The sequence below is a fragment of the Eleutherodactylus coqui genome, chromosome 1, assembly GCF_035609145.1.
Source record: "Eleutherodactylus coqui strain aEleCoq1 chromosome 1, aEleCoq1.hap1, whole genome shotgun sequence".
Taxonomy (NCBI): Eukaryota; Metazoa; Chordata; class Amphibia; order Anura; family Eleutherodactylidae; genus Eleutherodactylus; species Eleutherodactylus coqui.
In genome coordinates this window covers 121879971-121902548 of record NC_089837.1, presented here as the reverse complement: position 1 = coordinate 121902548, position 22578 = coordinate 121879971, and the positions used below count along the sequence as shown (strand labels likewise).

Below are 22578 nucleotides of genomic sequence, written 5' to 3'. Positions count from 1 at the left end.
TTACAGAGGTTGTTTCTGACAGTTTGGTCAAATACATGTAGACCAGTAGCCTGCTGCATGAAGATTGTATCTACATGCAATCGTGCCTGCCTCTCCCTGCCCGCTGCATGAAGATTGACAGCTTCTCCCTATACATAAAAAGTTCTGAGTCAAACTTCAAAGTGTATGCAGCTTTTCAGAATAAAACACCCATGGGTCAACAATCACCCCCGTCCTGCCACCATGCTGCCAGTAGTTCGGGGTAGCGTGAACCTGGTGACAGAATCCCTTTACGTGCCCTCTTCATTTATTTAAGCAGTGTATGCAGTATGTTCAATAGCTGAGTGTGAACACTTACAGCTAGCATGTGAACACTGAATCTAGCAGGAATTAAGCCTAACCACTTGTCATAAAGTAGCAGTAAATGAAGCTGCACAATCCTTGTACCATCGCCTCTGTGGTAATGAAATAGAAGTGTTATTTATTTTTTATATCACTTGAATTGCTTTGCTTAATTTGATGTACTTTTTGTTTTAGCAGTAGCAGCAACTTTTATGGCTTCTTTTAAATAATTACTACATAAAAGAACTCAGAGAACAGAAATGATTCTGATATACAACATGCCCTGGTTATCGGCATAGTGACAGGTGAGGGGCTTCACATATTTTATATTTTTTTATAACAAATTTATTTTAACCTTTACGGTGATTTTTATACTGTTTTCTCCCAAAAGATGACATAAAATCCCTGGGAACATATGTAACACTACATATTTCCCTAGTTGAAAAAGAAAATAGTCAAATAACAATTATACAGATGTAGGAGGTCTAGTTAGGTCCAGCAGTGAGGTCACATGACCAGAAATCCTGCGGCCACTAGACCGTATTCATCAACTAGGGAGGCCCAAATGGTAAAATACCGTCTCATGCCTTTTTCAAATGATAATCATTCTGTGTAAATTGGCCTTAAGGGCTTCGACAGACGAACATATGCGTAAATATGCTTGCCGTAACGGAGCGTATTTGCATATGAACAAGGTTTGAAGATGGCAATAATCAGGTTGTTACATGTGTGTCAGAGCATGCATGTTACTCCATTTCCGTGCAATAGAATGGCTATTTAAAGCCAAATTTGGGCCGGTTGTCTTCTTTTTCCTGCGTTGTCCACAGGGTCATAACAGTCCCCTTGTTTTTTTTAACCTGCCATAGACTTCTATGGCAGCTTGCTGCACACAACGCAGAAAACATAAGCGCGCTGCTCATGAGAACGAACCCATTGAAATCAATTGGGGCGATTCGTCACTTTTTACGGTTATCACTACTTAGACTTCTGTTTCAAAATAGGATTTTATCTTTATTTTTTTCTTCTCCCCTTCAATAACACAGAGTTTGAACGCTGCAAAGTCTTCTTATCTCTTACATGGGAGCTCAAGCTGAATGATTAGTGTCACTTATGACAAACTAGTGGTTTAGGATGCATAGTCTCATATTTAAAAGGCAGAAAAGAGAAATATAAACAGACAAAAAATATCACAGGAAATGGCCATATACTTATTGATATACTGATACAAAAGGACAGGTAAAAACCAACATATCCCTCAACATGCAGACAGCCAAACTGCTATATGGAGGAGCAATTGCACAGGTGTAAGGTACTGATGAACAACCACTCACACACCTTCCTTATAATGAGGAGGTGGCTGTTTAGTACTATTCTTGCACAAAAAGGCATATACAGGGTATCAGGCCACATGATATGTATAGTGCAGGCTTACAACCTATTAATGAAGCACATAGAACAAAGCAATAATTCATACCAAAGCCCTCTTCTGTCTCCAAGATGCTGACCTATTGATGAAACATGCGGGGTACCTGTCCTGACAAGGACGACTCCGCCTGGAACCTAAAACTAGATCAACCTATTATTCCCTAATGTCAGTGAAAACGGGGAAGAGGGGAAGAAAGAAAGGGATTGGAAAAATGTAGATACAGTTATTAAATAATATCCATGATCAATTATATGCATAATGCTATAAAGAGCAGAACCCAGCCATGTAGCTAGCTACATGCCGCTTGCAAGCCCAGATAAATGGGGAGAAGTGGAGAAAGCAATGGCAAACTACTCCCCTATTCCTGCCAAAATACTTAATGGATCACAGCCTGACAAGGATAAGAAAAGAAGGAGAACGATGATCCATAAAGTGACCAAAAGTCGGCCACGACTGAACGGATAATCATGATCATCATAAAGAGCAGATATCAAAGATCCATCACTCCATTAAACCTCTTCCTGCTATAGGACATACAGTTACATCCTGCAGGGTTGGGGTAAGTATGAAAAGAGATTGTGGGACTATCTCTCATCATACATAGCAGGTGCAGGCTGTTTATTACAGCAAACACCCGGTCGCAACAGCTTTGATCAGCCACACGGCTGATTGGGGCCGTTAACCCTTTAAATGCCACTGTCAATTCTGACAGCGGCATTTAAATCCCCCGAACAATGTTTAATGAGATCGCAGGGAGCCATGCAGGTGTCATGGCACCTGAGGGCCTTCTGAAAGGCCCCAGGGCTGTCTTAGCAGACTGCCTATCACGCCATCCTTGTGGGGTGGCTTGATAGAATGCCTGTCAGATTGCAGTATAATGTAATGCTACAGCATTACATCATAATGCAGGAGTGATCAAAGCATTGCTAGTTGTGGTCCATTAGGGAGACTAAAAAAAAAAAGGGCCGCGTCATTAAGGGGTTAATAAGATATCTTTTTTTAGGTATCTACTTGCCACCATATAGCAGATCTGAAATAAGTACTTTATATTAGCAGCCCAAGAAATCTCACTCTTGATATGTCACTCAACTAAAATCACCAACTAAAATGTCTCCTGATATGTCACATGGCGTGTGCAGGTGAAATGCCTCACTACTGATCTCAGGGCATAAACGGCAGGAAGATAGTTAAAGTAGTCATGGATGTAAGGGCACTACATGTAACAATAGAACGTGTGTTCATTAGCTCATGATAACCTCAAAGCATCTGAATAATCAGGTGAAACAGATATGATATAACATGGCCAAACATTGATAACTCAAGTCCCTTTTGTAATTCTATCCACTGCGAGGATATCAGGAGCCCATGACCACAGCAATTCCCCGCTGATTGCACACCAGGAGACAGGAGTGTGGTCTCTTGTCTCTGCAGAGCTGCGATTGATTACGGATACATCCTCGCAGCCATGGGGAAATTCTGTACATGAGCTGCTTAACAGTCTGTCCAGATGCTGCTGCATTATGAAGTACCTCTCCAATCCCAGAATAAGATTTGTCATTTTGGTCTTCTAGCAGGGATCAAGGAAGGTGGCCATTCATTAATGATCTGATATTTTGATGTGAGCTATGCAACGGTCCTTCTGCAAGCACTCATATGCCTCAAAGTGCCTAAGGGTGATGGCCCAGAGTCCATGAGGTGAGGCCTAAGAGTGTCCTCTGGCTGGTCCCGCAACATAGAATACCTAGGATTAGTGACAGACGGAAGGAACGTTGCATAGCCCCCTCCCCTGCCTCTGGACCTATATTGTCCCCCTCTTCTTCCTCCTCTATACTTCTCCCATAGGAGGAGAAATGTGTTGTTGAAGATGCCCCCTTTCTTGCCCTTTAAAGCCACCATCCCTGTGATGCTGAGTAATTGAGTAATGGCGGGCTGGCAATTTTAAGCAGCTGTGCAATGCTTGTGTTCACGCTCCGTGCGTGTGGATGGCTGGGGTGGCAGTTTTTTGTTTTACGTTCCTATAGTTGGCGGATGGAGGGCTGGCTGCTGATTTGAGACATGGTGGAATAAGCGGTAGATGTCAATGCCAGGGAAGGCAGTGGTGACTCAACTTCTCTTCTCTGTTTGCCACTGCTCGCATTGAAGGCTGCAGCCTGACTGTCTATTGAGGAGGATAGGCCTGAAGTAGGCGTGCTACTGCCACTACACATAACTGCCTCTCTGTGCTTAGAGGCTACTGCATGACCAGGGAGGGAGATGAAGGAAGAGGCACCTACAGCAGTGGAAGAGAGAGCAGGATGAGGCAGACTCTTTGCCCTTTGGCCCAGGTTGGCTCACCAAGGCATCGGGTGGTGGCAGTTGTTGTGCCTGTTCATACATGTTGTGTTGAAATTGCTTTTAGGGTGGTCGCCAGAAATCAATGTCCAAATTTCTGTGACTAGAACCCCTAAAAAGTTGCCCATTGGTGTAACCATGATATTGTCAAAGTTTCAGCTGGATCAGATAACGTTACGACCTGCGTCACTCAACCTTTAAAGTATTCTAAAACAGCTATTTTTCTAAAAAAAAAAGGGGGGGGGGCTTTCCGCTATAAACGATTTATCCTAGGAACGTGTTTTTTTTAAAGTTTTGTAAAGAATGTTCCTGGCTTCAATTTTCACTCTCACAACTTGTTTGACAAACATACAGATCGGAACATATTTGGCTTTTTCGTGGACCAGACCCAGAAAATTACCTTTTTCAAAAAAATGAAAAAATTTGCTATAAACGTGCTAAAATTAATTTTTATCCATGCTTTTGTTGTTCATTGAATTCTTTGCATTCAAACACATCAAAGTAATGTTTCAATATAAGTTTTTTCACTGTATATTTTTTTAAAATATTATATTTCTTGTTTTCCAGAGCTGTACGTAACAATGGATTCAGAATGGATTCAGAACCTCCGACTTTGTCCTCTACAGGTACAAGTGGTGTAAGTTCGAGGTAGAAAGACAAGATTTTTCTGATTGGATATACGTATGTCCCATCAAATTACTGGCAGTAAGCTGCCATCCAATGGTCAAGTTTTATGCAGTTTGCTTTACAATAAACGCCAAGTTAAACTAGAAACCATAGATGCTGCAAGGCTCACAATCCAGGAAGTACTACTTTTTTGGCAGAAAGCTAAGATATCTACCAAACATTTGAAATATTGTATTATGAAGCTTGAAAAACTTCATGAGGAGTGGAAAAAACAGCAAAAAAATGCAACCAGAAGTGTAAGTCAAGCTCAAAGTAAGAAAGTGGAAGCTTTTAAGTCAAGTTTTGATGACCTGTTTGATATTGCACATCAGGACTCACTGAAGAACACACATGAAGAAGACAGACAGTTATTGCTCCTTCAGAGACAATAAGGACATACTGGCTGCATGGGAGGAGACGATATAAAATTCCTACCAGCAAAAGAACAAAGTGCACAGAGAAAAGCAGCTGAGAAAAAAATCAAAAAGGAAACCTGTAGGTAAGCCTAGATTGCAGTAAAAATGTAGTAGCTAGTACCTATCTGGATCTATTTTGTTGTGCCTACCTAGCACCTTGGGGTATTATTGTATCTTGACGCCACCAGAACCTAGGTGTTTGACAGGGCAGGGATGCAGGAACGCCCCTGTCATGCTCCTAGCTCTCGATTGGTGATTTCTCAAAGGTCCTAGCAGCACAGCGTGTAGTCACCCCCCTGTGAAGCACCCTATATCTTGTCTCCACCACTACTTCCGGTGGTGACAAGATACAATAATACCGCACTTTGGTACCTTGATAAATTTTGCTGCATAATTGTGGCGAAGTCGACTTCTCCCATGTAGCCAGTACGTCTCTTTTGCCAAACTCCTCAGACTGATCCATGTGGACTGCTTCAGAGGGTGCAGTTGATTTGGCATGGCATGAAGTACAGGGGGGATGCTCATGGCTAATTGGTGCAGACTGACTGCTGTGTACCTGAAACTAGGAGGAAAAGGAGATGGTGGTACTTGAAGCATGTTGTGTCATCTACTCTATTATCTGTTTTACATGCTGTGGATGTCATGCACAACCAGAACCAATTATAAGGAATGACAGTTAGTAGTATTAGTGTATCTTGATGCCACTGGAATCTAGGGGTTTGACAGGAGGAACGCCCCTCCCACACCTCTAGCTCCCGATAGGGTCAATACCTGAAGATCCTGCTTTAGTCTGAAACACCATGGGATGTAATGGGATGTGACAGAGGAGCCCAGTGCAGCACCACAGTTAGCCACCTGTGCCCCGGGTCCGCCGCTGTTTCCTCCCTGGTGTGGTCATGCAGTCAGTGGGGGAGGGATGTCCCATTGTGTGCCGTGGCGCAGTCGGGTCACTGCTGTTGTCCAGCAGTGTACGTCCGCTGGCGTTCATACAGTGTCTCCTCGTGCCGAACACACTGTACTTAACACACACAGGGGGAAGGGGGGCTGCCACTGGCAAAGCCGCTTGACTGCATTCTGCAGTTCCTGAAGCCGAGCCCACTCTGTGCTTCAACACAGAGGGGGGTTCCGCTGGTGGGGAAGGCACTTTCAGAAGTGCCAATGCGCGCCTGCAGCGGGTGCCGTGCATGGCAAGAAAGGGATCTGAGGGTCCTTTCCGGTGGCTCAATGCGCGGCTGCTGCTGGGGGGGATGTCCATCCATAGTCAGCTGCTGCTGGGGGGGTGGGGGGGTGGGACGACGTGGATGGAAAGACTGGGAGCTGCTGCATTACCTTAGTGGGTTGCTAGGACCTGCAGCACAACCTCCTCTGCAGCCAATAAGGTACTGGGGCCGCCCACTATATCTTGTCTCCACCAGGACTTCCTGGTGGCGTCAAGATACACTAATACCGCAGTGGGTTTGTCTCGCCTCCTGCATAACTGTTCCATCAGTGGGAGCCGCTTGATGTATCAACTTTTCCCACCCTCTATCCCTTGCTTTCTTCTTGTTTCCTTTTTATTTATTTTTTTTTACTTTTTAATGTAGTTTCATGCACTTTATCAACTAACTTTGTTGTTAGCTGAAAACCACTGCTAGCTGCGTATGGCCTGCAAATCATTGCTAGTGGACAGGTCAGTGACTTTGAAGGATGTCTGAGGCTACTAACACGCACTGTGTGTATTTGCTGTTTCCTTGTTTTTGTTTTCTTTTTGTTTTATATTAACAAAAAAAGCATCACCAACTAAATAAGCTGAAATCCCTGCGAGGCACAATATGTGAGAACAGAAGACCACAGAGTATAACTTGCATCTGTGAGCTGTCTATTTTTGGCGCAGCAGAATTGAATTCTTCAAACTGGACTAACTAAGGTCTGCAAATAATTCGTAGTCGATGGACTGGTGACTTTGAATGATGTCTGTGGCCACAAAGAAAGAACTGCAATATTCCCCACGCCAAAGTGTTTGTCTGCTTTGCTGCTATATACGTTAACAGCAGCAAAAAAAAATATCCTCTTCCAATATATAGACCACAATTTGCATGGGCATATACATGTTATGCAGCAACTTATGCTTTCTCCAACAGGACTTGGGTAAAGTTCTCGGCTGGTATACAAGCTTTCACATCAGTATCAATATATCATTGCGGTAACTGCAATAGGTTATATGTCGGAAAAAAAATAAATCAAATTTTGGTTTATTGCACCCTGGTGGCCAATCTAGTGAACTACACCAACTGCAATATGTTGTATGTTAACAGACAAAACAACAGATCAATCATTATCACACATTTAAAAAAGCAGCCAAGATGATGGGGGCAAAATGGGAATGTTTTTGTCTGTCTTGTGAAATTTGATAGATTTGGCATACAACCTATTGCAATTAACACAATATATTCTGTAGAATATCGGGCCCTATCAACAATAGACCACCCTTATATAAGCATATAAATGTGATGCAACTTGCCTGTCCTGTGCTCAACTGTAAAATGGCCGCTGGTTACACTGCGCCTATGGTATATATGGCTAGGTCATGTGATGCAGGCATCCAATGAAACTACTACCCATATGGAAGATTGAGGACACATTTGGAGACATCGCAAGGCGCCCTGGTTGCACAATGACCTCTACAGCAGGCATTATGGGAAATTTGATTTCTGCTTCAAAGGGAATTTGTCACCATTGTTTTGCAGACAGCAGCATAAGATAGGGACAGGCACACTGATTACAGTGATAGGTCTGCTGTATCTATATGTACAGTAGTTTGGCTGCTACTAATGAAATGCAAGTTTCTTCCAGAAGACTACAGCAAGTAGTCCTCCATATTGGTAAGCTGTAGCTAGCCCCCTCACTCCACTGTCCAGTCATTGATTGACAGCTCTGTATGTACACTGTGTACATGTAGGCAAACAGTTATCAATCAGTGACTGGAAGATGGGGTGATTGAAACTAGCTGCAGCTCATGAACATTGAGGACTACTTCCTGTAGTTCCCTGTGTCTGGCTGCTACTATAACATACAAGTTTCTCCCAAACTACTGCATACACACATAGAGCAGACCTTACACTATAATTAGTGTGCCCATCACTAGATTATGTTGTCACAGAGGGCTGCAAAAACATGGTGACAGATTTCCTTTATGGGTAGCTTCTCATAGCAAATGTCATTCAGGAGTGAATTTAGATGCAAAGATGCACGTGTAATGTGGCTATGTGGAATTTCAACCATCTACACTAAAAAGTGTGAAATCCACAGTAGCACAAGGGGTTAAAAACTATTGCATAAATATACATATTGCAGTTGCATTGTTAATCTAGTTACAGGACCTTTAGACAGGTCACATGACTTTATTTACCAGTTTTGATGCTGTGGCCTGACAGAACCTGAGCTGCCCTGATTGGCTGTAGGGCTTTGTATAAAAAGGCAATTCCTGGACTGTGTGAGACCCAGCTGATTTTTGAGCATAGTGCCTTGTAAGGATTGAGCTGCCCCAGTGTCACTGCCCCTGCATCAGTAAAAAGGAGAGAGCCTATTCTCAGATGCTTGGTGCTTCCCAGTTGTTGTGCAAGAGGGAAATCTACCAATCATCCAAGGAAATATCAAGTATAAATGCTGCACATGCCGAGCTTTTACTGAACGAGCTCGTCAACAAGAGCAGATAGCCCAACAGCCAGTATCAGGATATTCAAGTTTCAGTAGTGTGTAAAACAGGAGTACAATCACCCAGCTTCTCTACCTGTATGACAGATTGGTTTGACTTCATCACTGTACAGCCTCCCCAAAAGGCACTATACTAATAGTTCGGGCAGGGAACAATGACTGCATATTTCAGCTACCAAAGTTTTCGTAAAACCGAATTACCATTGGAGACTTATTTTCAAACAGCCACAGTAGAGCAATTTGTCCTTGCCCAGGGCAAACCTGTTATGGACTGTGACATTTCTGCATTGCATGATTAGGGGCGCCCTATATATTAGAAATACTAAGTTGCAGCATTAATTGAACGTTAGTGATCTGTCTGCATTGTCTTCAAATGCGGTTGTAGGTCATATCCTTTACCATATATTCCGTAAACTATTGTTTTTCCTTATAAACTTGTGTGAAGCCTTTCCATAAACCTTCATGTTCCGCAGCTGCCAACCACTGCAGTAGAAAGTGTCATGCGTCAGGTTTAAAAACAAAAAACAGTTCAATTGTGCATGGAAATTCTTCATTCACTACAGAGATGAAGCAGAGTCCAGTACATGTCACTGTGCATGGCCATGTCTACTGTAATTGCGCTGGATAGAAGGCAGGTGGAGCCAATGTGGCCCATGTCCATTGAGCGCTGAGGGGTATTTTTAGCCTGGGTTCACACACACACACCGGAATCCCGGCGAAAATCCCGCGGTTTGGTTGCAGTGAAAAACTGCGAGATTTCCACCAGGAGAAGCGCTGCTTCAAAACCTGCGGCACATAGCTGCGGGTTTTGAAGCGGCCTGGCCGCTTGCTCTTCGGCTGCGGACGGCGCTCCCATAGAGGCTTCTGCTGGCTTTGCCGTGGCGGATTCGCCGTCCCGTGTGGACGAGATTTCTGAGAAATCTCATCCACATGGCTGGCTAATCCCGGGATTTGCGGCAGTGAAATTCCGGACTAAATTTCTGCGGCAAATCGGCCCTGTGTGAACCCAGCCTTAGGATTGGACTACCTGACTAATCTGCATCACAGCTATGCCCAAATGACTATTCCAAAGTAAGTTGATATTGGTTTACATTGTAAGCAACATTGTTATAGGCTGTATGCGATATCACTCAGGACAGAGTACTGGGAATTCTTCGGAACATTTTAGGCTGCATTTACACAAGCGAGTGCAACTTCAGTGAATGAGAAGCGGACCATTCTGACTGAGTGCATTTTCCATCAGTTTGTATGTAAAGCAGGTTACGTGTGAAAAATTGATAAAAAGGCAGTCCAATGGATGTATCTTAAAGCTCCCCTTTGAGTCAATGGGTGTGTAAGAAAAAAAAAAAGAGCACATGCGATATTCATGCACAGATTCAATGGGTGCTTTCAGTTCAAGAATCGCACCAGCAGAGGATATGCTGAAATTATTTTACACAGGCCGTTAGTCCGGCAGCCCTGCGTAGCTTCTTTTCTTGTATTGCGGCTTGCCTTCGGTCAGGTGTAGTACAGTAGTTTTATTTCTTGAAGACTTGTATTCACCGCGGCACCGGTTAGCAATGACGCAGATGCCTGCAGCCCATACACAATGTTGTGTATTTGCTGCGTGGTGGACGGCCATCCACAGCAAAATAGAGCATGCCATGATTGTTCCTCCAATCGCAGAGTACGCAATTCGTATTCGTAAGTATGAGTGAAAAAGCAAATTTACATGCTGTTCAATGGCCGCATCTTACTGCAGATCCTGCAATTAGAATCTACCTGTGTGAAGCCTAGTCTGCAAGGGAAGTTTAACCCCTTCCCGCTATAGGATGTAGTTATGTCCTGCGGGGATGGGTAACGTATGAAGAGAGTTTGTGGGGCAACCTCTCTTCATACAGCGCAGGAACCTGTGGGCAATAGCTGCAATCAGCCACATGTCTGATCGAGACCATTAACCTTTTCAATGCCACTGTCAATTCTGACAGCGGCATTTAAATCCCCCGAACGCTGTTCCCAGATCGCAGGTGTCATGGCACCAGGACTGTCTTATCAGATTGCCTATCAAGCCATCCCCGTGGGGTGGCTTGATAGACTGCCTGCCCGATCGCAGTATGATGTTATGCTATGGCATTACATCATACTGCAGGAGCGATCAAAGCATTGCAAGTTGATGTCCCCTAGGAGGACTCAAAAATAAGAGTAAAAATAAGATCAATAAAGTTTTACAAATTGTAAAAAAAAAAATAAAGTTTTAAATCACCTCACTTTTGCCATATTTATAATAAAAGAAGCTTTGCCATATTTATAATAAAAGAATCTAAATCATAAAACAAAATACATATTTGGTATCGCCGCATCCGTAAAAGTCTGATCAACATAGCGCATTATTTACCCCGCACGTTGAAGATCGTCCGAACCCCCCCCCCCCCCAAAAAAAACAGAAATGCACTTTTTTGTTGATCTGGTCTCCGAGAAAAAATGCAATAAAAAGCGATCAAAAAGTCGTATGTATTCCAAAATGGTACCAACGTAAACTACAGGACGTCTCGGAAAAACTGAGCCCTCGCACAACTATGTCGATAAAAATAAAAAAAAAAGTTATTGCACACAGAAGATGTAGGCAGAAAATGTAAAATAAATAAACTAAATAAAAGTAGTAAAGCAAAAAAGAAAAAAAACAAAACACAACGCTATATACGTTTGGTAGTGTAGTAATCATACTGACCCATAGAATAAAGTTATGTTATTTTTGTTGCAGTTTGTGCACCGTGGAAACAAGACGCACCAAAAGATGGCGGAATGTAGTTTTGTCTTCATTTTACTCCACTTCGAATTTTTTAAAAGTTTTTCAGTACATTATTTGGTACATTAAATAGTACTATTGAAAAATAGAACTCGTCCCGCAAAAAACAAGCCCTCATACAGCTACGTCATGGCTGGGAGGGGAGGAAAAAACAAAAATGGGAAACAAAAAAGAAAGGGCCACGTCCTTAAGGGGGTTAAGAAAATATAGTCTATCACATATTATCAATAAAAGATAATGGTCCTCTAAACACCAAAATTTGGCACAAGACCTGTTTTCTTAAAGACTCTGGGCTGCTTTCTCAAAAAAAAAAAAAAAAAAAGCAGTGCGTAGCTTGTCAGGAAGGGGCATGGCTTCCCTCACCAACACATTTATGTATCACTTATATTAGCCCCTGCCTGGCATGCTTATCTCTTCATATTAAGAGCATCTTACACTGATGAGATTAGAAACTGGTGCATGAAATCCTGGTGTTAACCCCTGAAGGACCAGGGTGTTTTGTACCTAAAGGACCAGACACCTTTAGGGATTTTAGCCATGTGGTGGTTTTACTGCCCCATTTTTTTTCCTTCGTCAGCTACTAAGCTTTTTTTGTTTTATTGGGGCTAAAAAGCTAAATTTTACATTACAGTTGAGTTTACTAACTACTATTTTTAATATAAAGTATATGAATGGGTTCTTCATTTTGTTTCAGACGTTTTCATATACAATTTGTATAGTTTCGGCATACAGGGTACATATGGTGACTGTTTTGGTTGGCATCGGAGGAGAATCATCTTCTTTATGTATACAAGTTTCTCTTTTGTAATTTTTTCTTATTTTTGTAACTTTTTATTTTCTTTAAAGCCTCTGGGGGTAATTCATATTCTGAAGTTAAAACCAAAACCACTTTTACCTTGTAACGGGGGCTTCTATGGATGACATCTAAAGTTGAAAACATTCAATTAATGTGACAGTCATTGGCAGAGCTGATGTGGGTCTGCTAGGAAGCTGCAGCTTTGCTGTAAGAGGGGCACCCGGTGATCATGTGATTGCCAGGTCGCATAGCAGAACTTACACTTCCTCTCTTCAGTACATAGCACTTATTGAGTGCTATACAGCCTGAAAAGGAAAAAGCAGAAGCGGATTTAAAAAAAAAAAAAAAAAAAAAAAAAAAAAAAAAAAAGGCTCTCTTTTCCTCCAGGTCCTCGGCTGCGTGACAACTGAGGACCCGACCGATTCCTGTTTGATAGCAGAAGTATGGTGTGGGATTTAAGATATTGCTCCTGCAGTAGGCTAGGATTAATTTAAGCGCTTGGTCCTTAAGGAGTTTAAATCTCCCAATCAACTTTAATAGGTCCAAGTTCTGCCAGTTTCAAGCTGACAGAAATCAGATGTCATTTACACGGGTAATTTTAATAAGTCCTTAACCCCTAAATGGCCCATTTAGACAACGTTTATCGATCAAAATCTGGTCCAAGCAGTCCTTTGAGTGATAACCGTTGTACCAAAATGCACAGCCATCATGCAGTTTTTGTGCACGATTCGCTCCTCGCTCAATTCTAGTTTTCTTGAATTGAGTGATGAACTCTTAGCGGTGAAGGCTGTTATCACAGTCAGCAGCACTGATAAGATTCTTTTAGCTAGTGTCCCGCTGGTAGTTCACAGTGGGATGCAAGACGTAAGCGCAGAGAACAATACAGCTGTTCTGCATAAGCAGAGTGATAGCGGCAGTGTCCTGCTCCGCCTGCATAGCTCTTTAGTACCTACTATAGACTATGGCAAAGATGATGGCTCAAAATGGTCACTCAAACTATTGTTTGAGTGACTTTTGGGCGATCACCTGTCAGTCAGTGTAAATGGGGCCTAAGGATGCTTCTCTCTCATTTTCAGTTTTTCTTCTCCATTTTCAAAAATTAAATCACAACTCTTATCTATCCATGAAGCTGTATGAGGGCTTTTTTTTTTACCAGGACAAGTTGTATTTTTCAATGGTACTATGTAATGTACCATATAATGCACAAAAAAAAAAAAAAAAAGTTAATTCTAAAGTGGAGTGAAATGGAAGATAAAGCAAATTCTGCCACCTTTGGGTGGGGGAGAGTGTGGTAGATCGGGTTTCTAAGGTGTAAATAAATAGCAAAAACTAGTGACACTGCATCATACACGTTGTCATACGCATTGCACGATCGTTGACCTACGCTGCAGCAATAGACTGCTCACAGCGCGGTAAAACGCTGCGTAATCTAAGCATATGGCCGTGTGAATCAGCCTTTACACATTATTCACACAGCAGTTTAAACAATGGGAAATGGGCTACTGTGGGGCCTTAATGTACTTCCAAATACCTCAGGTTTCTTAATCCTCATTGGGTACCAGTTTCAGAATTGCAATAAGCATGGCTGGGGTCAAATAGACCCCACTAGTTTCACATAAGAGTCAAGGAGGCTCTTCTTTACCCTCCAGTGGAGCAGTATTTTTAATTTTTAGTTTTTTTTGTCAAATTCTATATCGAATCCGACAGTAAAGCGGGTCCTGCAGAATACAGAGCACCATTGTAAAGAGTGCCTCTGAACTGCCACCACACACAGGGATGGATGGAGATGCACCGTGTCAAGGCACACCAACGACCGCACGTGTGAATCCAGCCCTAACGCCCCAAATAACATCTGTAGGAGGTATGAGAAAGGAAAGTGCTTGGAAGACATTCTAGAGTCAAAACTGCAATTTAATAAAATTTCAGAAAAAAGGGTGTTAAAATCGATATCTTTACAATAATTGGACAGATGTGTATGACTAAAAAACAAACAGATGTGCTCGCAGATTTATGAAATGTACATTTGCAATTGACTAAATGTAAATACTCCTTACACACTGCACTCAATCTGCATGTTGAATTTATTAAATACATTAAAATCTGCAATGTAACAAAATTTGTTTTTCCGCATACGAAATTTAACACCTTTTTAAAAGAACAAAAGATGGCTCACTTTTTTTTTTTGTTTGACAACTAGTGTACTTTTTACACTAGCTCGTCTCCACCGACACCAGCTGTTTGCTCTGTTTATTGGACGCAGTTCACAGATTACATATACAATAAGAGTGCTGAACAAAAACATGAGGTACAAAAGTGGTTCAGAGATAATAGGTCATGCAGATCATGCTAAACAGCAAAAAGGAAAATAACGTGAATGATAGAACACTGAATAAAAATACAGAGAATGTGCATAAAATTAAAAAAAAAAAAAAAAAAAAAATTACACAGCTTTGCTTCTTTGGTTACAAAGTAGGTTGAACAATTTCACAGTTTTTTTTTTATCCCACCCTAAAAAAATTATAATAATTCACATAAGTTTTCTAAAAAGCATAGGAATCATGGCATTTTTATTTATTAATTTTTTTTTATTTATTATTCCTCCCAACAAAAATCTGAAAGAAAAAAAAAAAAAAAAAAAGAAAGAAAAAAAAAAAAGTTTTCTTCATCAAAATAGCTAATCTATCATTTATTTTAGTATCACAACTGTCGCGCTCCTGTACAGGTGCAATAGGTATTTCCATACTTATGCTTTACAAAATTTACATTCAGACTGGATCATTGTCTTATATCGTAAAATAAATACCAAAAAAAAAATAAAAAAAATAAAATAAAAAGATTGCTGTTAGTGTTAGATATACATATATATGCCTAGATACGTATGCTCAGTTATTGCCCTACTGGATGCAATCCTGTTTTATCTACTATTTATGATAGATTTTACATTTATTCTCTATATAAAAAAGGAAAAAAAATAAAATAAAGAGTGTCTGTGACATTGTTCATACATATTAAGAAAAATAGCAGCCCTGTAATAAATAAAAACACATACATTTAAATGAAAAACTAAAAAGAGGCAAAAAAAAAAAGTTTCTTAAAGTATGGTGGCTCTCGCTAGGAATACAATGATTGGTTTTGCTTATGTAGAACTGACAAAACATGGCTCAGAGTATAGTCTAAAAAAAAAAGGAAAAAAAAATAATAATGCGTCCCCTGGGAGAGCCACCACAGCTCCGCAAGTAAGACCCATTGCTGGATATCAGACCTTAACAATCAACTCAGGCAGCAATTTATGTTACAGAAAACCTTCTTGCATCAACCAGATAGGAGGCTGCAAAAGTAGTCCACAAAAGGATAGACTATTATATAATCAGTTGCTATTAAATCGATATTGACTATGCCCATTGTAGGAGCAGCGAATGAGGCGTTGTTCCTTGAAGCCAACCAGCACATCAATAGTCGGACATATTAATAGCTGTAAGACATACAGAAGCGATCTAGGATACAATGATGCTCTTTCGTATTAAATAAATGCTGCAGGAAGCGGATGAAGCCCGATATACAAAGATGTTGACTGTCCAAGATGAATTACGGTAGTTGACGAGATCATAGAAGTGGGTGGCGCTAAGCTGGAGGCTTACCGCCGATTTTCCGCTGACCTCAACGTCATTGGACGCAGACAAGTTATGGAGAGTGGTAACATCTTCCATGCATTTCCGAACACCGTAGCTACTTATCGGTATGAGCGACTTTAGTAACAACACAGCTTCATTTATAACAAAACATGCATTTTTCACACGTTTTCTAGAACATAAAGTGCTGCTCTTGACCTGCACACATTCATTGGGAGTACTCATGAATGTGTGTGTTTGCATATGAAGATGCGCCTACATATAGGTAAATATAGAGAGATTTTTTGTAATTTTTTTTTTTGCAATCCGACTGTTAAACTTGATACGCAAAGCAATAGGTATCACCTCTCTCACAGCGAGAGATCAGGGAGTACGATTGTCTAATACTGAAAAGGCCAAACACACAAAATGAAGCATGGCTACTTGCTCTTTTTCTCAAATTTTTCATTTTTAAAGTGGAAAGAACAGCAGTGGCACACAAGGACAGATTGCTTTCAGATTTTTCTGAACGAGGCGAGAAAGCAGTTTTTTTGTACACTTTACGCCGAAGAAACATTCGGTTGCTGCGGGGGGTGTGCGGTCTGTGGAGCGGTGTGAGAAGTTGTAGTCACTGGAGGCGGCTGCTGACAGGTGCCAACACCCGCTGGGGTTGAAAGTTGAGACAGCTGATCGCTGTTAGAAAGGGATTTTAACAGTGCATTTTCACGTTCAAGTGTAGAGTTTTTCTCTATCAATTCCTTTATTTGTTCCTTTAGGACTTCCACCTCTTCTCTTACGGCGTACATCAAATGGCTTTTAACCAGGTCCTAGGAAGACAGAAAACACTATTAAAAATCAGCACGCAAAAAGTGTTGCAAAGTAACTAAGGATGAGCGAGTATACTCGCTAAAGCACTACTCGTTCGAGTAATGTGCCTTAGACGAGTATCTCCCTGCTCGTCCATAAAGATTCGGGGGCCGGCGGCGGGCGAGGAGCTGCGGGGGAGAGCGGGGAGGAACGGAGGGGAGATCTCTCTCCCTTCTCTCCTGCCCGCTCTCCGCCGCAACTCACCTGTCAGCTGCGGCGGCCCCCGAATCTTTATGGACGAGCAGGGAGATAGTCGTCTAAGGCACATTACTCGAACGAGTAGTGCTTTAGCGAGTATACTCGCTCATCCTTAAAAGTAACTAAAACTACCAGTTTAGTGTCCAAATACCAATAGGTCTAAAGAGAATAAAAATATATAGGTTTTTTTCCATTCATTCTATCTGATGAGGGCTGTAATAAAAGTGGACAGAAAGACAAGTTTGCAGGAAAGAAAAAATAACACTAATTTAGTTTTCATCTAGCAGCTGCATTTATTTTCACCAAAGGCTGAAAACGTTTTCGGTTTTGATTGACAAGTTTCCGGTTTTGACAGGTCCATTATGATTTGAAGTATTCTTCCAGATATCAGGAGTAGAGATGCCAGTGCAAGCTGGGCAACCGTCCAATGCCCAGCTAGTATCAGGCACAGGCTCTATTCTAATTAAAGAGGAGACCTGTGAGCACAACTCATTGGTCTTTAGACAGTTGTCTCAGCAACGTATCCACCCAGCATGCTGTGGCCCCTCAACTTCCAATGTCAAATCAGAAGGGAAAGCATTTCTTTCTGACCCTTTAAATTTAGCAACAATTTGTTTCAGTTGCCCTCTACCTTTAAGCTGTCAATACCCATCAAAAATTGCCTATACCCCTTATTGTGCTCTAGTGGTAATTGGCACAAATTAGTATTTTAGACACCTATTGGGTTTCTGCTCTAATGCAGAAACAAATGAGAATATGGCTCAGCCTGGCAAAAGCCTTGCTCACGCCCGTCAAAGATGGCACTTTCACACTATAGTATTAGGTCAGTACTTGTATGCCAAAACCTGGAGAGTCCAAGACACAGCAGAGGTGCAAATCTTTCCATTATACTCTTTCCTTGCAGGTTCCCCTCCTGGTTTTGGTTTACAAATACTAACCAGATTACTGCTGTGTAAAAGGGCCTGCAGAACCAAAGTCAAAGGCTAGCGTTAGATACTAAGAGATTGGTGGCCCAATTGGCTTGGTCAAGCATGTATGCCAAGTATTTCCCAGGTAATAAAGAATTTGGCATGTTGAACCCAAACGTGTCTGATCCTACTTTGTTGGGCTGCCCTCTTTTAAAATCGGGAAAATCATTTGTCTTATCTCGTAATGTGTAACACTCATAACTCACTTAATGACACTCAGATGCATGAATCAAATGGGGAAAAATAAAAAACCTCAAGGCAACATCAAAAATAATTTCCACATCAGAAGTGTTCAATGTGAGCCCCCTTTGTCACCGAACACTCATTAGATTCCTGCCGAACACAACTACAGGCTCATTGTATTAGCGTATCCCAACTGACTGATGCAATGGCTTCGGTATACTCGCAGATCATGCATGGTGGCATGCAGACTCACATTGCCCCAGAGGAAGGGGGTGTGGGTGAATAAATCACCACAAGATCCAAGGAACATGCAGACTAAGGACGAAGTTCACTGGTGTTACAACTTGCATGGCCAATCCATCTGTTTGGTTGTCTTCTACAGAGATAATTTCTGACTGCATTGTGAAATATGTGCGGGGGGGGGGGGGGGGGGGGGTGAGTCCGTCTTGTTGGAAGATGAAACCTGGCAGAAGCCATATTTGCATCGTCCTGGTATGAAATCCTGGGATTGTTTCCTCAGAAAAAAAAAAGGGTGCCGTACGCTTTCCAACAGGTTATAGCACAAAACACATTCCCCTTGGGGGAGACGCACATATCCTCTGTGTAGACAGGTGGGTTTTCCCTCCCCCAGATTCTGATATTATGTTTAGTAACTGAGCCTGAAAGGTGGAAGGTGGCTTCATCACCAAATACGAAAGACTCCATGGAACCATCGCTTTCCATTACAGTTTGCCTACTCTCACGGAAAGAACGTCGCCTCACTTTGTCGTCCGGTTTCAGGGCCTGTAATAATTGTGATCCATAGGGATAACATCACAAACATTTGCGCAGAATCTTCTACACAGTCGGCTGCAGGACGTCCAATTCTCCGCTTGTCCCGATGATGGATTTCGGAGGACATCGTGTGAAACTGCATGAACCCGCTCTGTTTCCATGCTTATTGATAAACGGCCGGATGACTTTCACCTACAAATGCAATCTTTTTTCCTTAAAATTGGAATACCACTTAGAAATTGTGTGCCCACTGGGTAGATTTTCACCAGACTGTTCAAAAAGAACATTTCACATGAACAGACTGGTAGACAAAAAAAATATACCAAAAGGCACAAGTCTTCATTGGCAGCTATTTTGTCTCATGTCTCCCTGACACAATAAAACTTTGTGCCTCATTCAGCAAAACTAACAGTAAGATATCCTTGTTGCCCATAGCAACCAATCACTGCGCAGCTTTCATTTTACCTCAGCAGCTTGAGAAATGAAAGCTGCGCTGTGATTAGTTGTCAGCAACAAGGGGGGTCTTACTGTTAGTTTTATGGAGTTTCCACCGATCTCAAGTTTCTATATCAGAGTGTCATTAATCATAAGTTATGAGCTTTTCTAATAATCCTGCATAATGTCTGCTGAAGTCTCCACACTCAGCAGGTGTGCTTATTGTCATCCAAATACTGCAATTTAAGGTACTTTTACACAGGACGACTATCTGAGGAATAGCGGCTTAAAGGAGGGGAGTCGGCCACATTTTTACCGTGTAAACATCCCGACCCACAGGGGGCGCTAGTCGTTTCATTTGGGCTTACAAAAAATAAAAATAATCATTTTTTGATCAAAAGTTGCCTGGTGTTGAGTCCCAGCCGTCGGTATATGAACGACTGTAGGGGTTTGGTGAAGAACCCGTCTATGAACAATACCTTGGCAAAAAAATAATGAACATTCATCACACGTAAAAGCGAACAGTGTGACCATCTTCATGATCGCTGCTCCGTGTAAAGGAAGCTTTAACGATCCAATCAATGGCACAGTCTAATGGCCCTTTTACATGGGGCCAACTGTTATCAGCGCTCCTGCAGTCGTTTAGACGTCACAGCTAAGGTCGTTGGCGCTCGTGCAGAGCATTCAGACTGATAGAAGTCACCACTAGATCGCGGGCTTCTTGCTCAGCGCTCTACTGTCTATGTGAAGCGCTGAGCGGGGAGTGTTAACACGCAATAAGAAGCCCACTTGAAAGTCAGCAATAACAAATAATAAACGACTTATGCATTTAACGCGGGACGATTATCGCTCAATTTCGTCCATTTGAATGAATTTTGAGCGATAATCGCCTTATGTAAATGGACGTTAAGAGAACAAGTTGCTCCTGAATGTGTGATGCACTTACCATAGCCTGCTCTATCTTGTTGTCAATGGCTACAACATTTGCACTTGATGAACTGAGGAGAAAAAAAAAAGAAAGAACAATTGGAGTTTGCTGCATTGCTGGGATGCGAATAGTTAAGACTTTATACACAAATGACAAACTAACATGGAAACCGGTCACTGAACAAACAACTTTTCATCAAGTCAAACTTGTCAAATTTTAGAAAAGTGTAGATTTCAAAATGGACAATAGAGAAAGTAAGCAAAAGCCTGCAAAGCCAAAACCGTGATCAACCGTGCTGCAATGTAAGGAGGTACAAGCAGCTGATCGTTTTAGTCCATCTCCCCACAATTAAGGTCAGCAACATTTACACTAATTATACTAGTGCTTGAATCTTCTCCGCACAACCAAGGACTCAAGAAAACCCCAAACCATAAAAGTGTTGATAGAGGGAACAAGTAGTCATGTTCAGCTGGAAACTGCCATTCTGACAGGGCTGTAAAACACAGCCCAATACCCCTACCCAAGCCGCTACAGGGGATATAAGTCTACACACCCCTTAAAATGGCGTTTTTAAAAAAAAAAAAAAGATAACAAAAAGACAAAGATGTGATGCGGACGGCATGGAGGCATTCAGGTTCTGTGTGTATGGTATGCTGTAGCATATTGCTCCACATTTGCTGTAACAAAGTTATAAAGTCAGGTTGAGAGACCCCCTAAACTAACACCCCCTGTCCACGGGTGAGGCGGAATATCACTAGCGTTATTCCACCACCCAGGAGCAGGGGAGAGAACTGTCTCTGTGGTGAGCCTATCTGACAGGTGGCTCACTGTGGAGAATCGCAGCATGCTGTAATTTGAGTCCCACGAGTGGAGAATCGCTATGGTTCTCTGCTCATGGACAGGGGGCTGCGCTTTCCCATCGCTGGGATATCCCTGGATATTACTACATTGCTGCAAAATTCTTGATTCTCAGGCTACAATGACCTCCAATAACTACAATAAAGAAACCCTACGGCTGCCTTCCTTTCGGGATTCTAATCCATCCTCCTAAACAGGATGCAATCCCCTGCTTGCTAGCAAACCTAAGGCTGGGTTCACACAGGGCTGATTTGCTGCGGTTTTGCAGCGGATTGCCGTTGCATATCCGCACTGCGGCAAAACCGCTGCGTTTGCAGTGCAATGCAGCACAAATGAGATTTGCCAAAAAACTGTTCTCACAGGACGGATTTTTCTCGCACAGCTGCAGTGCGGAAATGCAACTGCGGCGCGGTTTTTAAAGATGCAGCATGTCCATTCTACTGTCTCTTCCGCAGTGCTTTTTTGTCCATAGACCTCTATGGACGCAGCAAAATCTGCACCAAAATGCGCGGCAAAATGTAAAAAAGCGCTGCAGAAAAAAACGCTTACGGATTTTTCTGCATGAAAATCCGCAAGCCAAAATTAACCTTTGAAGCGGTTTTGCCGCAGAAGCAGTTCTTCTGCGGCAAAACCGCAACGGAAAAACCACGGCAAAACCGCCCTGTGTGAACCCTGTCTAAAGGAGACAGAGCAGAGTAGCATAGCCGCCAGCCACCATTAAAAATCTGTGGGTGACCTGAAGAGGGCGCTGCACACAAGATGCCCTCAGTCTGAATGATTTGGAATGCTTTTGTAAGGAAGAGTGGGCAAAGATTGCCAAGTCAGATGCCTATAGACACCTACCCAAAAAGACTGAATGCTGTCAACGGGTGAATCAAAGGATTAGTTTTAGGGTGTGCAACTTTTCCGCCCTAAAAGACTGCGTTGGTATTTCAGGGAATTGTACAGATAACGGGTCATTGCAGATGGAAATACAAGCTGAAATTATTCATCCTTGTCGGGTTTTTTAACATAACAAAAACCTGGCATATAAAACCGCGGTGTGTAGGCTTTTCTATCCAGGGATGTGGCTGCAAGCTACTGACTGGAGTGGCCACCAAGCCGGTCTGCCAGCACCTGGGAGGGCGGACTTACAGGTTATACATTAGTTACAAGCTTCCAGAAATAATACTGACGTTCAGTCCTGCCTTTAATTGGCTATTAGGACATGCCAGTTTAATTAGATGCTCAACAAATAGGTCATTGCCAAAACCATGGCAGAACTTTCCGCCTTGCATGCTAGTAGCGAAAAAAAGTCCTAAATATCAGGAAAAAAAAATTCATAA

The 22578-nt window shown here is 42.2% G+C and overlaps 1 protein-coding gene across 2 annotated transcripts in view; it reads right to left on the bottom strand.

The window, feature by feature from the left end:
* Positions 1-14497: 14497 nt before the first annotated feature.
* The window catches only part of TSC22D2 (TSC22 domain family member 2), a 53414-nt gene continuing 45333 nt past the window's right edge, over positions 14498-22578 (bottom strand). For both annotated transcript variants that reach the window (XM_066599661.1, XM_066599670.1), the window contains 2 exons: positions 20414-20465; positions 14498-16869 (listed from right to left, as the gene is read on the bottom strand). In XM_066599661.1, coding sequence (XP_066455758.1) covers positions 16603-16869; positions 20414-20465 — 319 coding nt within the window. In that variant the 3' untranslated portion in view covers positions 14498-16602. The remainder of the gene's footprint in view (positions 16870-20413; positions 20466-22578) is intronic.